This window comes from Nyctibius grandis, chromosome 28 (genome assembly GCF_013368605.1).
Source record: "Nyctibius grandis isolate bNycGra1 chromosome 28, bNycGra1.pri, whole genome shotgun sequence".
NCBI classification, from domain to species: Eukaryota; Metazoa; Chordata; class Aves; order Nyctibiiformes; family Nyctibiidae; genus Nyctibius; species Nyctibius grandis.
Genome location: NC_090685.1, coordinates 3,497,375 through 3,516,100, shown reverse-complemented (window position 1 = coordinate 3,516,100; position 18,726 = coordinate 3,497,375). Strand labels below are relative to the sequence as shown.

Here is an 18,726-nt window from a genome sequence, read left to right as displayed (position 1 = left end):
CAATAAATAACATTCTATTTCCACTAATTTTTGGATCATATCTTTTATCTGAAGACCAAAATTTAACATAAATTATTGAAGCATTTTTAATATTTAAGATTGAGGATGCTATGACAAGACAGCTTATTTAGACTTTGATGCCCATTTTCTCCTTTATATTGTCTGACAGGATAAGCACCTCAGAACTGCAGAGGAGAGAACAAGGCTCATCGTCTTTTCTATGGAGTCTACCCTACAAGATCAATTCACAGAAAAGTCAAGGAAAGCAAAGAGAGTCTAGAGACAGAAGAAGGTCTATCACTCAATGAAGCTTTGCCTTTCATCATTTTTGTTCTTTGGAGATTCCCTCTGTTCCCTTTGAATCGAGGTACGAAGGAACATGACATACATAAAGTACGAAAGACCGCTACTAACCAAAGCAGCAAGAAAGCTCCCTTCTCCCCACAAGGAATCTTGCAGTTACTCAGTTCAAGTAACTGCAATTAAAGATAAATAAAAAACCCAGATCTTTTACAAAGTTAATCGCACCTTCATGTAAGGAGAAGTTATTTCTTAGAGTCTTGAGAAAGAGAAGAAAATAACCCTGAGATCCCTCCTCACTGTTAGTACCTATTAGAGCTTTCTCCAAGATCAGTGAGGACTCCTTCTCCCATGACTTCCAGTCAGCAGAGCTGTGGTTGACATGAGCTGTCTGCTCACCACATCACAGCAACAACTGGTACCCGAGATGCATCAGGGAGGCTGGAGACAATTCCACAAACAAGGAAGGAAGGAACAGCTTTCCGTAACACTCTTCATCCTTGGAAAACTGAAGGATATTTACTTGAGTCTCTTCTGCTTCAAAAAGATTGTTCTTTAATCTTTCTCCATTTATTATTGTATTTATACCTTGTATTTAGTCAAGAACTTTATACATCATCAGCAACATCATACTTAGAAATCTATACATGAAAAACAAGTCCAAGCACATTCATCCCTTGCCTACCTCTCTACAAGTCCCAAGTGAAATTTCAGCCAGAATAAAATCAGAACTCTGACTTACATTTGCCTCAGGAAGAAAAACAAACAGAAAAAAACAAAACAAACAAACCCCCACAAATGATGCACACCATTAATCTTTCAAGAAATTCCTGAAGCTCAACTCCGTGGTGTGATAGGAAAACCATTATAATTTCCCAAGTGGCTACAATCAAGATAAAGTTTAAGACAGTACTCTCTGCTCATTTTACACAGAAACAGAAAGGCTACTGAAGAAAGAGATATAAAAAGTTGGGAAATAAAAATATAGATTGAATTGTCAAAACACCATGAGTTTACAAACTTCCCCTGTACCCCAGCTGTAGCTTTATATTCTTCCTGGATACGCTTATTCCAATTTATACCTTGTTGACTAACGTAAACAAGAGAAACAAGGAATGCACACACTGGAACACGACTGCAAGTCTGGGTGGCACTTGGTGCGGTTCTGCAAATTGGATCCTGTATATAAACTATACATTAATCAGTTCTCAAGGAAATGGCTTCATTTCCCAGTTCTATTTTGTAGGTTAAACAGAAGGAGCAGGAAATGTTTCCTTTTGAAAGAACACATCATTCACACTAACTGCCGATTTCTACGAAACAATGGCTTTGTCTATACATCTCCCCCATGCACTTCATAGAACAATATTAAGTTGGACTGAAAGAAGAGAAAGCAGAGGTAAAGCTCTTGGTGAGAGTGAATGAGTGTGTGTGATCTCTTTTCCTCCCCTTTTCTCACCACACACCCTCCTAATGATTAAAACTGAGTTAAAGCAACTGCTATCGGACTACACCGAACCAGACGATTAAACAGAGCAACGACAAGTTCAAGTAACTACCAGATGCAAACACCAAGGAAGGGAGTATTACATTCCCTACACCACTGTGACTGCAAGGAAATAAAGGGATGTAAGTGGCTTTTTCAGACACCCTACCATCACGAGGCCGTTCTGCCTTGTCCAGTAATTTCAAAGGCAGCATAACCCTCACAAACGGTTCGCATGTACACGCACACAAAACTCATCCTCTGTGGTGGTGCAGCGTTCAAAAGCACAACATCACTACACGCTTTATCAAATCTATACTTACCTTCCCATGGTACCATACATGGAAGTGCTGCAGACTGAATCTATTTGTGTAAACTGGGAAGAAATAGAGAAGGAGGCAGCAGGCAGCCAGAGGGGAACCCTCATTATCACAGCTTCACTGACTCTGTTGGTAGCACCAGCAAGAGACTTCCTCCCGTTCACAAGGTGACAACTTTGAGGACCTTGATTAACGTGCACTACTCAGGCAGATGAACTCAAATCTACCCAGTAACTTCTGCAATCTGGATGAGTCTGGTAAGTAGCTGGAAGGCATGAAAATTCCTAACTTCTTAATGCATACTAAAAAAAAGAAATACTTTAACAGTAAAATCTCAAAAGCACATATACCACAGCTGAGCTTATCTCCTAAATGGCTCCAAGGGAGGGAATGGACTCTGTCGTCCAGCCACCCTGATGGCAGAACAGGATCGTTGCAGTACAGCATCTACTTCTCATATCAACACCCCCAATTTCCCGAGTGAAATACGGGGACCTGAGTACCACCACAGAAGCAGCAGTTATATTACCCCATGATGACAAGGATATTATGTTCGTTTTAATGAGTACATTTGGCATGAATATCCTGGGGTATAGAACTATCCATGCATCAGGCATGAAAATAAATTTAAAAAAGATAAACAAACCAACAACCAAAACCTTTCAAGAATCTTCTTCATACCCACCACCTCTCTTAGTAATTGCTTTATATGAGGTGAAAGACTTTGGAGTTTGTGAGCATCCTGAACAATTATGTTGAAGACAATTGTATTTTCATCCCAGGAACAAGCTCTACAGTACATGTGTAACATCACATTATATACTTTCACAGCTACACTGCACTTGTTAGATTCAAGGAAACCCGTGGAGGGCCTGATGTGACATTTCTAGGGCCAGCTCCAGCCCAAGACCAGCCTCAGCTGTAGAACAAAGATGTTTTTATTTCTTACTACTTTTAAGCTCCAGAAAGTTCCTTCTCCTAATAGGACTTCCTGCTGTTTAATAATTAACTGAAACTATTTCGGACACAGCACCAATAATAAATACTGAGATAGTCAAAAGACCTGTAGAGGTTTTCCTTGATGAGTCTGCCTTCTAATTGTGAATCTGGAATTTGGACAGTATATTTATTACTGGAGAAGTTTAAATCTATAGATCTATTTAAATGTCTAATTATTTAGCATGCTTTTCACACTTGAGCATCTCAACTCTGATAACTTGTTTGGTGTTTGTGCATGTGGGTTGGGTTTTGGGTTTTTTTGTTTTTTTTTTTTTTTTTTTAATTCCAGCGTCTACTTATGAGGAAAAGACTCACACCACTAGAGCAGTTTCCACTGTGTACCTGGTGAGTTAATAAACAGACGGTGCAATTACAGTGACAAATATCACACCAGAAAAGACCTAGAGGAAAAAAAACACCTCTGAAAAAGAAACCACCTCTCCCTGTGGTGTCATTGAAGGCATCTGCTTCTCACCTCTAAAAACCTCAAAAAAAGACTGACTGATAAAAGATGAGCTGTCCCAAATATCACAAGATGACAGAAAGCCACTCAGTTAAGAGACAGACTGTTTTTAATCCATGTTGACTGACTGAACACTTTGAAAATCAACTAAGACAAAACTGAAGAGAACTAGAACACACCCTTGGAGGTCTGTAGAGGGGCTTTGCTGAGTACTCCTAACCCTGTCGTAGTAGAACAGACCCTAAGAAAATACCATGAGCCTTAAAAGAATTTGCATCAGGTGGCAAGAAAATCATTTTGGGGGACTTCATGGAGAGAGAAAATCTCAGAAAAATCAGCTGTAATATTCCCTCTGTATCAGCTCTCCACGGATTCCCACCATGTACTGAGTAATCAATTTAGGCATCCAGAATATCTGAAAGGGATCACAAAAAAAAACCCAAGTGCAAACAAACCTAAACACACACACACAGAATTTAAAATGTTATTCACAACCTTACCTAACGTGACAGGTGTCCTGGAAGGACACTATCATTAATACATACCTTAAATGATAAGATTCCAGCCAATTGACACAGTATTTTAAACAATCTTTACACAAGCAAAACCTACATTTAGTTCAGAACATTAGTACCTGCCACACAGCAGTTGTTCTTTTATTTAAAAGAAAATTACAGACAAGCAGCATTCCATTCGTATGTGATCAGTATAGCAGGACACAGAATCTCTGGGGTTTTTTTGAAAACTGCCCTGTACAAAATTGTATTAAATTACTGTATGTGCAACAGTGAGACATGAGAAATAGAGAGGAGCTATTTCCACTGGAGCACCAAAGGATGGTAAGGTGCACAGATGGAAATGATAGGTTTCTCTGGCTTGACTATTATGATTCTAGAGTGTGAAGAGAAGAACAAATGTATTGTCATTTATAGAAGCCTTGCAACAGTCAGAAGACAGAAAGGTATAAGCATAGACAGCAAACAGCTCTACAGAAAAGCATTTTCACAGTCCTACAAAGGTATCTCCTGTCACTAAATATACTGTTATCATTTGAAATTAATAAGGTTATGATCTTTTGTATAAGATTTCCACTAATTACTTTACAATAATACACTGTTCTTGGTAAAGATGTACACATAGACAAGTAAGGGGAGGACTTGGGGGGGCAGCAGAAGGTAGTATGTGTTTCATTTCAGTGATCATTTCATTTGCTGAAATAGGTATCTCTTGTTCCAATTTTGGGTGTAGAAGTAGTATGTGTATTTCAAAGCAAAATCTTTCTTTCTTTATCTACCAAATACTATCATTCAGTGTAAAGAAATGTAAATTACTTATTCCTTTCTCAATACTAAATTAAAATAGCTTATGCATAGGGAAGCAAGCAGATCTTTACATTAAAAAGATACACAGATAGACTTTTAAACCTTAACTTTTGTTGAAGAAATCCCCTACGATTTTATGTTCAACTGATCAAGAGAAAGCACGTGAGAAGCAGAGTATTAGGCTTGGATTCAGTGAGTTTAGGGGCAGGACTATCAATTGAGCAAAACTTCAATTACAGACTAATTTAATGTATACCCAAGTACATTATTGCAATTCAACAAACATCTCTTCAGAATTAAACAATTCCAATTTGCTTTCATTTCAGCCTGTGTGCATGCACTACAAATTTGCTATTATCCACACTAAAATCAGTCAGACTGGAAGCACTCATCCATGCAACCCCAGAGTGTCACAGTGCTGCATCAAACTAACCTGCAATGAACCACTTAACCTTACCTGCTTACTAAACAGGAGCAAGGAGCAGAGGAACATACCTTCCCCATAACAATATCACTCTCGTAAAATTTCTTCTAGCTAGGTGTCTGCCCGAGTAATCCACCAATGAATCTATCAGCATCTCTCCTGGTGGACATTCAACCATTCATGTTTATAACTTATTCTTCTATTTTTTCCGTTCTTACATTGTTGAACATGAAAGTGTCAGGCACCTTCTCAACTTTGCATATTCTGATATTTGGTTGTTCTGGAAGATTGCCTTCCCTCTCTTCAGCTAGGATACAATATTAGATATACTCCTGGCAACTCAATTCCATTTTAATCATGAATTAATTCCTCTGGATTTGAACAAGATGCAAGACCACTGAGTGGGAACTAAAAGCACCCAGCATCTCATAGGAGAGCATTCTCTTCACTATCTATGTAGTCTGAATATCTGCATCATATATTCTGCAACAGTATATTTAAGGCATTGTAAAGGCATCAGAATACTGATCATCACATGACAGAATAAGCTGGCAGAAGTACTACAGTGGACAAAAGAGGTCTCATTTCTAGAGCAGCCCTCCATTTTCACAGAAAAGTGGAACATTTAGATCAATAAAATTATACTCAATGAGCAGACCTCACACTCCTCACATTTGACATCACCCTCACCCCAAACACAGAATGTCTCAGGGAGCAACTAGACACCTTCTGATCTCTCCACCCAAGAAGCAGGGAGCATCCCTGTGCAGCTCAGGGTAAGTTAAAAAAAAAAAAGCAGCAAAGTAAATAGCACTTTACTGCATGTCTCATGGAGGCAAGATTAAGACACATCTTGCACGTGTCAGGCACAGTATCAGCTCTTGAATCACAGTAAATAACAGGGCTAAAACCCTAGCATTCTTCAAGAGCTACTGATGTTTCTACTGTGTACTTCAGGACATCAGCAGAATCAATCCCATCATTTACTCCCAGCAGCCCTGAGCAGACTCTTCTGACATGCAATGCTCCATCACAAGATTACTGATGCCTGATAAAATACTGTAAAGGAAGGCAGATGAAGCTGACAGACAGACAAACTGTTTAGCTGACTACATTAAAAGTATCCATAGCTACTATGCATTACTACAAAAGCTCATGAAGAGGGCTGTATGCAGACAAAGTTTTGATCCAAATATTTGTTTTAAGAAAATGACTGAAATTCATGTCACTTTTAGCCTTTTTTTCCTACTTACATTTAACATGAATGAAAGAAGGTCCAACAGGATGTCAATTTTTACACATAGATGACATCTAGTAGGAAATATTCATCTTGCATAAACCTGCTGCTTTAGTTCAACCTACCTTTCACTATTAATTCTGCATAATTCGAAACTCCAGATCCACCATCGGAGCGAATGACACATCGGTACTTGCTGATACTGCGTTGAGAGGTGTCAGCTACACTGACAGTAGCAGAGAACCGTCTGTGGTTGACCACTCGAGTGACCATTAATGCTGTGTCCCTTCCATTCCACTGCTGTCAAGGCAGACAAAAATAACGTAAGTTATGAAGACACACAAATTATGTATCTATATGTAATTAATTCTTTGTTATGCTTATCAACATCAGTCAGGCATTCACATCACTAGGTTAGATTTTATACAGTCACAATTTTCCAAGCAAAGGCTGCTAGCCATACTCCTGAAAAATTTACAGGGTTGGATGAACTAGGGCTTAAACATTCTTACGCATATATTTACGTTTTCATGTCTATTTAATTTTTAAAACATATTTGGGCATTTGATGTGTTATATGTATTGAACAGGCTGGAGAGTGACAGTTCAGACTATGCAATCGTACACAGTGTATTTAGAGGCCTGGCAAGGACATGAAAATGCTACAGACCAATGGATTTTGTACACCTGGGAAAAAGCTACAAATTAGGAGATTTTATCAATTTGGCATTTTCAGATTTAAAACTTTTATTCTGGACCAATTTAAATAAATTGGTTGGATGAGCAGACATCCTTATATGTCCAACATTCCTCAATAAACCTATCAATGCAGACTACATTCTCCCAACTGGAAAAGAGACAGATGAAGAATTAGCTAGAATTTCCTCCAAAACCCCTTCTTCTCACAGGAAAAGGTTCATATTGCTTCAGGTCAGAAATGTTTTTACACACATCTAGTCATAACTGTGCAAAGATTTCACTGAAAGAACTCAAAAAAAGTAAAGAATAAGTAAAAAATATCTCAGTGGATGCTAAAAGTACACCATAGGTTAATAAATTTCAGATAAAAAATGTAATTTTTGGGAGAACTGCTGTGATAAGAGTACAATTAAAGTGGCTCACATCATTTTTACATTATGCTAACTACATTTCTCACCTACTCAAGCCTTTTTCCCAGTACTAATTTTCATTTTTATGATGAGGTAAACTGATTCCTCCTCTAGTATTTAAACTAGATTTGAAATTGTTATTTTTGAAGTTTATTAAAATGTCTGAAGTCAATAAAAAAGTTTGAGAAAAGCTGTTATTTGACTACAAATGCTATAGCAACCATGACAAAGTCCATTCTTGTCTGCCTCAGATGTTACAAACATGGGGTGCTCAGGCCCTCAGTCACATCAGTCCAAGCTGAGAATAAAAACTGTTGACTGTCTTAAGCGTTCTGAAAGTTTATGTTGGCCCTATGTACACGCACAGTACATAGAGCAGGAGAACCCTCTTGGCTTGTTTGGGACATTACATGTTTAATGGCACAGAAGTTTAGAAGCAGCAAAGAGCTCAACTATTTTAAAAGCTTCTAGAAGAGCTCTATGTACGGAGCATGGTAATGGTGGGACCTCACATATCTGAGGACTTCAAAGGACAGAAGAAACAATGTTGTCTTTCACTAAGAAACATGCAGTCCACAACTTCAGTTTGATATATGTTCCATTTCTAACTCTAGAACGGAAAATGAGTTCTTAAGGTTGTTACTATACCCACCTGAATAGCAGGACCCAGTCTTTCAAGACCAACCAGTAGGATGAACATATAGATAATAAAAGAGGGAATGTTTTGGTCTTTCAGTGAGTGACTAAAAGGAACAACCTGCTCTCAATGCAGCCAAGGGAAACTGGGAGGAAGAAAAACAGTGTGTACAAACTGGTTTTGCCTGTTTACACCAGCCAGGTAGTAAACTCAGACCCTAGAGTAGGTTTCCTTCTTAACATATGGTCACTGACTCTGGTCTGAGGACATTTTTGGAGAGTGAGAGGAAAGAAGATTGCATAATTAAGAAGTGAAGAACTATTCCACTTGTTCTGCCTCTTCTGCTTTACGACTGAGTGCTTACAGGTGCCTGGGCATTTGTTTAACACCAAAATTTTGCTGTCACTTGCCATTTTTTTCATTTTCTGTATTTTTCATTCTGTACTTTGTCACCTTAAACTCTCACCGAGTAACAATTTAAGGCAGTTCTCAAAGGATCTTGACGAAAAGGTTTTGCCCCACGACCCAATTTACTTATTTCACTTGAAAAAAAAAGTAAAAAAAACAAAAGCAAACCAATCAAAGAAAAAAAATAATCACAAAAAAAGGGCATTACTTTACCTGGAGCCAGAGTTTGTCATGTTGCGACCACTTCCCCCCAGCAATGCACTGGAACGTCGCGTTCTGTCCCACATTGACCTCCACATTCTGAAGTCGTAGGAAATGAGGTGCTTTTCCTAACAAAAGATGCAAAGTATTGCAAGGGTAGAGCAAGGCAGTAATCAACTGTGTTACATCAACACAGATATAAACACTCAAAAAGAATTAGGGCCTATCCTTGATAAAGTGATATTGCAAATAAAGGTGTCCTTCAGTATTTAACTCTTCACTGCAGAGTGAGGCCGATAACCCATCTGACAGAGGATGGTCTAAGGGATCATACAGAGCTTTGGCACATCTTAAAACACAGACTTATATCAAATCACAACACAAGTCCACGGTCATCCACACAATTTCTTACTGCTTGCTATCAAGAATAATTAATTTCTTTTCTTCAGAAAATTGTGTTCTAAAAAGGTCAAAAAAAACCAAACGCTTCTGAGTTTGTCAAGCGTGACTGACCCAAACCAAGTTTTCACAAGGGTCTTCTTTTCCTTTTTATTTTATTGACTATCAAATACGTCCTAGACCTTTAGAATAATAATGCATCATTAATACCAAATCAGATATTAAAATGAAATATTCATGTAACTGACAATATTATATCACTGTGTTAGTTTAAGATCTCTGATATCAGCACTTTGCTGACACTAAATTCAGTATTAATTCAATATTAAACCACTGATATTAAAATGCAGACATTGCACTTGTTCACAAAGGAACTAGATCGGAGGATTATTTTTTTTTTACTAAATACCAAACTCATTTACCTCTATAAGTCAACTCACAAGAAAATAGAAAAGATTACAGGAGTGAATCTGACACTTTTAAATGAACTTAGTTCTTGCTGACCTTCAGAGGAAAGTCTGTGCACCATTTGAAAACTTTTAGTAGGACACACTGAACAGCCCTATGGGACTCTAAAGGTCAGTTTTTCAGCTTCATCTTTTACATTTTCTAGTACGATTAGACGCCGATGAAATACATAACTTCAGAGGACATACCAACCCATCTTTTGCTGTTGGAATTTAATAGCTTCAAAAGGATGTGGGCATCTCTGTGCATGAAGCTTGACATATACGTATTTGTTTACTATAGACACACGAACAGAAAACACTTGCCTATACACTCTGCCAAATGTTTTCATCTACCTTCTGCATCCCATTCACCACACACTCAGTTTGCTGACAGCTCCTGAAAGACAGCGACTCCGTACCATCGTCCTTTCCGGGGATCAGTAATTTGCATCAAAGTTTACTGGAAAACTACCTCTGGCTGACAGTCAGAACGTACCACATGGTATTTGCAGGCTAATACTAGTAGTTTCTGCCTGCAGTCTAAGGTGGGCAGATACAAGCCAGCTCCAAATATGAAGCTGTGTAGCCTGGGTGAGTGCAGTCACACCGACCCCGAACTCCTCGTCCTCAGGTCTGCCCAGCTTCCAGGGCATAGGGCTGTGCTACGATTGCAAGTGCTCCTGCACACATAGTCAACGAGCTTTTAGCGTAATGAAAATTGATACTCCAGTGCACTCCTTCACAGGACAAAAAAAAAAGGCAACACCAGCAAGATACTTATTTTTCTCCATTACTGTGTCATTAGGGGCATTTCACTGTGTTTTTGCTGATACTTAGGTTTGTCTGCTGTATTGTCATCGACGAAGGTAAAGCAGAAATGAAGAAATAATACCAATAATTTCAGTAACCTCCAGGGTCATCAGGAGCTTCATGGTCCCTGCGTTTTGAGCTACAACAATTGTAAAATGACTACGAGGCGCAAAGCCTGTACAACGGAACACACGCCGGTGACATTTACCATGGTGGCTGTCATCGCCGAACAACAAAAGCAACACTGGGAATCAGACAGGAGAAGCATTTACAAAGACTGCAGAGAACTTGCAGCTTGTAATGAGTTCTGTATGCTGCAGGTTGTAAACTGATTCAAAGTGGAGTAGTTAACGGTTGGAATCATTTTGGTTTTGAGTCACCAAGAATGCACTTAATTTTGAAGAGGGACCTGCATGTACTTGGAGCAATGGATTTAAAACCAATTTAAATTCTTGATTAAGCAGGAGTGTAACACAGCATCCCATCTCTTTTTTTTTAAATCCCATAACCTTCCTGTCTGGGCTTTGCCCCATAGTCTGTTCAGCGGCCTCTCTCCCAGTGAAGGGATCAGCCATCACCCAACACGCTGCGGAACACACGCAGACCGTTTGGGGGATTTGTTAGGATGCCGCCAGTTATCAGCAACATCTGGTTAATACAGATTGTCAGTATTTCTTAATGAAGTAAGTGCACCCAAAGGCCTGAGCAACAAGCACATGGTAAATACAAATATAATTTAGTTAAACACCAATTAACCATACTGCAGTTATCAGAAATGTCCTGTTAAACTTGAGCAGAGCCATGTCTGTCACATTGAACGGCAGCTATTCTTTGATATTCTTATTGCAAGAAAACCAGTTGATTTCAACCCATGAATATGACTCATGATTTTTTTGTGAGCAGCTGTCACTGACTTACTGAACCTATGAACTATCGAGAGGGACTGTTAAAAAAAAAAAAATCTTTAGAAGAAACAGTGTACTACATACACAATACAAAGTCCTCAAGCCACGCTGTAGGTGCACAGAGAAACCAAAAAAGCTCAGACTCAAAGACTGAGGCTCAAAGTTTCTTTAAATAGAAAAGATAAATAAATAAATCGAAGCTGCTTATTATGGCTGAGCTAGAAGAAACACAGCACTAATATTTTTGAACAGCGTAATGAACCTGCATTAGTTTCTACTCCCATGCAAGTGTATTGTCTGAATGAGATTTATTTTTAATATCTTTGCATGGGTGCTGAGTGGGTTTAACGTTTGTTGAGAGAGACACAGACATGTTTGGGATATGTCCCTTACCAAGGAAATACTGAAACAATTTGTTTGTTTCTTCTTTTAACCACATAGGATATTATGGGAAGTATTTTAGATTGGTTTCTACAGTGATATGATTCAGAAATAATAAAAGACTCAGCTTTATGTTCTCATAGCAAGAGGAAGAGAGACTTCCACAGATGTCCTGGCACTAGCTATGGACCAAGAGCAGTTTTGCCTTTTGCACAACCTGCAAAGTTATGTAATTATGCAAGGGCTGATTGTCTTTAGGTGTCTCGGAGGGATACAAGAAGACATTTTAGCACTGACCAAATTGGGTAAATCACTCCTTTAGACTGTAAAGCCTGGTATATAACACATTGATACAGTTAGAAAAAATCAGAGAGTACTCACTGCATGGATGGGCAAGAACTCTGACTTCATCCACAGCGATGTACCCTGGATGTCCTTTCAAAGAGACAGATTCAAATATCACCTGAAATACAAAATAAGAAAAAGTTTTCTTAAAAAGAATAGCTACACTAGTCATTTGGCCAGTCACCATATTCTGCTCTCATTCCCATGTCTGAGTCATTCAAGGCATTTCAGCATTAATAATGAAAGGATACCAAGGTAATTCAGTATGTACATGCATACCAAAGGCTGAAAATCTGTTTGATATGGAAGCCAAAAAGTTAGAGCAACATTCATTAAGATTAGAGACAACCCTGTGCTTCTTTCATTTGCAAGAGCAAAAAATACCCTGTGTATATACACACCTATATTCACTTTAACCACCAGTCCAAGAACATTAAGTGGATAATCATTTGATAACTTTTTCTTAGCGTGCCTTGGAAAGTTGGACAATGCTGTACATGAGATAAAATTCTCTTATTGGATTAATAACCCTGCATGGATTCTTCTGGAGAAAACCTTGACTTGGCATGCATGTCACTGCAGTATTAGAAAGCAAATTACGAGCAAGGGATGACCCTGGATTCAAGTTACTGCACTGAAATAAGATTCTCCCAGATATAATGAAGTTATTTCTGCCTTTCCCTGGATTGAACTAACACGGTCTGAGAATGAATGTTCTTAAAAATCACGTGCAGTATTTCCCTGTATTAATGGTACACTAACTAGCACTTTATTTATTTATGTATCTGGATGATGAAAGTGTTCCACTAATTTGGGTCTGAATAGACACCTATTCAATTACAGATGAACAAAAATCTCATTCTTCCCTACGGCTTTGTGATTTTACTTGGAAAACTGCCCTGATCTGAAGCATCCTGTCACTAAAAATATACAGGCTATCCAAAAATTGGTCGTGCAGAAAAAAAAAAACAAACTAAAAAAACTGATAGAGAGATCATTAAAACCAAGTTAACCACTTCCCCAGGGAAGCAGTCACAGCACCAAGCCTGTCAGAGTTCACGCAGCGTCTGGACAACGCTCTTCATCACACGGTTTAGCTTTAGGCAGTCCTGCGAGGACCAGCGAGTTAGGCTTCGTGATCCTTACGGGTCCCTTCCAGCTTGAGATATTGTGTGATTCTATGAGGAACAGGAATTTTAGAAATTTTAAACTGCAATAGAAAAAAAGGAAAAATACAGACTGATTATTTACCATCTGGGTAATGCTGCCTCTCAAGGCAGTGATTCTCTTCCCAAAGGAATGAAGTGCTATCCTCTACTATTTAAAAAAAAAACGTGAAGGGGTGGAGATGTAATGGTTGTTGTCCTCTGCATTTGAAAGGGATGTCCCCAGTTTCATTCCCTCTTACTAAAGTAATGTTCACACTGTACTAAATTGCTCATTTTTGCATGAGTATATAATAATGTTTTCAAGGACAGAGTTAATTAACATGTTCATCTGGCACAGTTATTACTATTACAGCAGTATTCTAGTGCAGCTACTTGTTTCATAGAAGAAAGTATTTCAGTAATTTGTAACCTCTAGAATTCATGACTAGAACACAAAGTTAATTACTTAAAGCCAGTTTTCAACACTTATTTTCATTCTAAATAAAAGCTGGTATTCCCAGTCTGTCACTGTTTAGCCTCTTCATGTCCTTCATCAGAAGATTTAATACAGTAAAAGACTCAACTGTTTACATGCTGATCCCTGCATGCCCTGGCTATGAAAGCAGACCAGTATGTTCTTTGCAAGTACAGAATTGTTGTTAATCATTTTGCTTTGCATTTGGGCTTCCAGAACGTAGTTTTTATTCATGTTTCCATGACTTCCTATGATCTGCTCCCCCAATTCAAAACACATCCCAATGTGAGATCTTCTGAAATACGCCCATTAGAAAAAAGACATGATAAAAACAGGTAGATAAAAACAGGTAGAACACAAAAATTAACAGGCAAAGGTATAAACTAAGAAAAGTTCAAGTGCCAACAATACATAGAAATAAAGTTCTACTCCAGAGGAGGGTGGACAAAAAACAGGCTGCCAAGAAGCAATAGGAGGAAGTAAGTCTCTGGAAGATAAAGTAATCCAAAACACATCAACAAGTGTTTTGTGTTATCACGCTTCTTGATAGACTTTTTCGGGACTGTATAAAATAAGAGTATAATGCAAGTCCTTAGCACAGAAATTATAATTTCTTTTAGAAATGACATGTCATTCATGATAAAAATTACACTCACTGGGAAGGTCATGTAAGCAACTACTGTGACTCCCTTCAGCCTTGAATTAAAGTGCAACATCACAGCTACAAAATCTTATTTTAGTTTTGTATTTGTGAGAAGCTGTAAGCCACAATGAACTAATTCTCCATTTCCTGTAAGCCAAGAATTTGGAAAGAAAAGTTCTCCAAGGCATTGGCATTAGCTATCGGTGCATGGCAAAAGTAAGCACCTACACACAGAGAATTATCTTCTGTTAATTACCGACACGTACAGAATCTTTAATACAGCACAATATAACTTAAGCCGGTAACAACCAAGTCAGCTCCCAAAATCCCCATGCACGCTGGTGCAGGATCCACTGAAGAGAGTGGAGGATTCCTCTCAATTCACACAAGAGTGTTTTAACAGACTATTTTCTGTTCCCTTTACACTTTCTTCTTATTTCCCAGTTCAAGCTTCCACATTGTTGACTTTTTCTGTATTTTGCAGCACCTCAGCCCTATCAAAGCAAGAAGCACCCAGGTTTTCCTGAAAACAGGGAACTGAGAGCCAGCATGAGGAAAAGGCATGAATTCATGCTTATGGGGCCCAGTTCTGCAAATTTCACACTGAATATCGCTCATGTCCTTTTAACTTCAGTCAGAAATATAGTATAATGGTGGAAACAAAGACATCACACAATGCTTTACATTTAAGGAACTTCTCAGAAAATAATACAGATGAAAAAATGCAAAGCTTTACTCTTAAAAAACATTCTTAAATGCTCCTGAGAACTGCAAATACCAAGTCATTCCATGTTTCCTTACCAATAAACAACCTTACATTTCACAGCTGCTATATACCAACAACGTCTGCGTTAGTAAAGTAGCCTGGCTCATCTGTTGTGGTACAACAGTTTTCTTCAGGCATGGATCAATAACGTTCCTTGCTATAGATCAAAAAAAACTCTTCCTGGCAGACTCTAGTGCTGCCCTTGGTGCATTCTGGGACTAAGTTCATCCTTATGGCAAGCAGTAATTCAAGATTACATGGTATTACCTTTCTCCAAGAACTATTACAGCTTTTTCTCACTACACTAAAACCATTTGCAGGCTGGGAATACACGTACAAGTAACTCTAGGGTAGACATTATAAATCTCCACCATCCCTGCGTTTATATCTCAGAATGCTTTTGGACCCAGATGACTCGTGTGACCCTTGCACAGAACTGCCAGACCTAAAACACAACATCTGGCAACCAGCTTGGTTCCTAGTTTTCCACTAGTCACATCTCCAAAGCTCAAAATACTTGTTGAAGCCTCAGACCCAGGGCAGAGAGTTTCAGGGTTTTTGCCTGACTGAATTTTTGATGCACACTGCAATTCCAGGTGCTGTGGGTTCTGTGCATTAAGAGAATAATCTACATTTTGCCTGACGCAGATTTCATTATTTAGGAAAAATGCTATTTTTTTTCCTGCGTTACCTGGTGCTTTTGAAATACGGAACATGCTTTCAGGCCTTTTGCGTACAAAGAGTTCTCCAGGCATGCAATTTTGATTTAAAGCTGACGACAAATAACACTCTGATGGCACATCCTAGATTGTGAGTGTGAAATTAGACACTCCCTAGGCAACAGTACACCCAAGCTTTTGTCATCCTGCCACCTCTGGGCTCCCTTAGTCAGAAGTGTTACTTTAGGCTGCCAAATAACAATAATTTTGTCCAAGTCCTTCATTGTGGTTTCCTCTTGACTTTTGCAAGCTTAAAGTTTTCTTTTTTTCTTTTTTTCTTTTTTTTTTTTTTAAAACTGTGATTAAATGTATAAACTCACAGGACTGCAGCCCAGCAAACAGAAGATGGTTTACAAAATCAGGGACTGATGATAGATCAGTCTATTAGATCCTTCCTAATAGTGGGACTGATCTCAAATTTTAAAAGCCACACTTAAGGAATAAGAACACAAATATAAGGCAGAAGGAAACACCATCCTTGTTCATCAAAATGTAAAAACGAAAACCTTGCATTTTCTAGGAAGGAACTACTCCTTGGCAGTTACTGCTGGCTTCCAATCTGCTCATTTTTTGCACTGCAGTGAAAAATTCTTGTTTGATTTAAGGGATTTTTTGCTCAAGAAAAGCAAACTTGACCTGCAAAAGGACTTGCAAAAGAAGTAAGTACAGCTCAGGAAGTCTACTACTGGTATACCTAAGAGCAGGATCTCTCTTAGTGGGAGATCAGACTGTCTTTTCCAGGTTTTTCAAGAACTGATTATCCGGGTGAAAAATCATTTCTATTATCTCTGTGGAGCACCTCCTATGAAGCAAATTCTGGTTCATGACCATGTTCATGTTAAAATGAATGGAGTATAAGCACTTTAATATGACTTCAGCACAAGTGACAAGTTGTGCACAGCCCTTAAAACACCCCTTTCCACACATTTGCATCTCCTTATCCCTTCCTCTCACCCTGCATAGTGTGCTCTATCTGCTGATATCCCCAACTCTTCCTCAGAGGCAGAACATTAAAGCCTACATTCTACTTCAGCTCACATTTTATAGACCTCCTACCCAGTTATTAGAAACAAAAAAAAAAGCAAAAAGCAAGCTTTTGTACCTGCTGTTTTCCATCCACAGACTCTTTGCTGCCTTGTCGTAGTTTATTCTACGGTAATTCCTATCTCACTTATGTCTTTTATTAGTATCATATGTACATCAGCCTTTCCTGCAAGGTTTAGGGTGCAATTACCTCCCAGGCTTTTTTTTTTTTGTCTTGAATATAAATCAAGACAAAACCACATCTCCAATAGCTAACAAGAAGTATGTGAGTCCATTGTGTGCAATCTTGTCTAATTAAAACTAAAACCATGACTGCGAAGTTGCCACATGAAGTTTGAAGTAGACAACTAACAAGTAGCTGTAAAATTAATGTAACCAAAAAACAACTTGCCCATTACATTCCTCAACTTTATGCTTGTTTTAAAAAAAAGAAATCTTCTCATAGAACAAGTCAGTCTATGTTTACAAGCAGTGCTAAAAAGAAGAGGAACGGAGGCTCTGGTGAAAGTATACTCATGTTGATAACATGGTAAAATGTTTTATTAGTAGCTTATGTACTTACACCCCTCACTCGGGCACAGGAAAAGTCCAGATGCAAAGCTGAGTGACCAAGTATTCCTTCTTATGGAACCAACCAAGGGCCAAAAATAGTTCAGGCAAATTTATACAGAGATACAGTTATGCATCTAGACACTCCGTTGGATTCACATAGTGCCATGGAGAGTGCCAGTACAAGTCTGTTTATGTGCCAGTTTCATGACAAACAAGCAGGTTTTAACCTGCCAATAATTCCACTCCCAGAAGTCTATCCATCACTCTGTGACCCAACAACAACTGAAGAAAAAGGGTGCAGCGGGAATAAATATGTCAAGATGCCTATATAACCTATAAAATTCCTTCTGACAGGAAAAAGTCAGGGGGGATTTGATTTTCAGAACACCTATTGCTAACAATAGCTTAGCTCATACCCAGTCAAATGTTCAAAGGAAGAGAGAAAAATATTACAAACTCATACCTGGTAAAAATGTGGCCAAAATGTACTGATGGCGAGTTCTGCTTTCACCCATCCCTCCGTAACAACCCCCGAGACGTTCCATATGGGGTTGCCCTGGGGGCCTCCGTTCACCTTCACGTAGACATTGAGAGAGCCAGGACTCGAACGGTCTCTGCTGGATAAGTAATAGTGGAAGTCGATGCAGTGTGTATCGTTTTCCTTCAGCGTTGGCAGCAGCAAGTGAGCTTTCTGCCCAGACGCCCGCCCAGAGCTGTTCACCATCATGAAGGAGCCTATAGAGGAAAGCAAACAGAAAAGAAGAAGTGGGTTTGCTTGGCTTTTTCAGTAAAAAGAGTGCCATTAGACAAGTCACTGATTCCCTTAGAAGCCAGAAAACAAAACACTCATCTGAAGAACTGAAACTAGCTATTTTATGCTAGTTGTTAGGTAACAGAAAGGATATTCAAATTGCAGGGTATATACACAAACAAATTCAGGGCCAACCAGAACCACTTTAATTAGGTAACTTAAAAATCAAAATACTACTTTGCTTTTACTGTTTTATAACCTTGTGATAAAACAGTCACTCTAAACAATAGCATATTCACGCTTCAAGCAGCAGAGGCTCCCCTACCACGTACAGTCCCCCAAAGGCACATTCAATACAAAACCGGACCAAACTCTCAGCTGACGTTTGCCAGAATGGCCCCTACTCCCTTTGTGCCAATCTACACCTGCGAACC

The 18,726-nt window shown here is 38.7% G+C and overlaps 1 protein-coding gene across 1 annotated transcript in view; it reads right to left on the bottom strand.

Annotated features, from left to right (window-relative positions):
* Positions 1-18,726, bottom strand: part of PTPRT (protein tyrosine phosphatase receptor type T) — a 451,382-nt gene that overhangs the window by 260,939 nt on the left and 171,717 nt on the right. Inside the window, exons 3-6 of the mRNA XM_068419550.1 lie at positions 18,005-18,276; positions 12,231-12,312; positions 8,918-9,033; positions 6,677-6,851 (exon numbers count right to left, since the gene is read on the bottom strand). Coding sequence (XP_068275651.1) covers positions 6,677-6,851; positions 8,918-9,033; positions 12,231-12,312; positions 18,005-18,276 — 645 coding nt within the window. The remainder of the gene's footprint in view (positions 1-6,676; positions 6,852-8,917; positions 9,034-12,230; positions 12,313-18,004; positions 18,277-18,726) is intronic.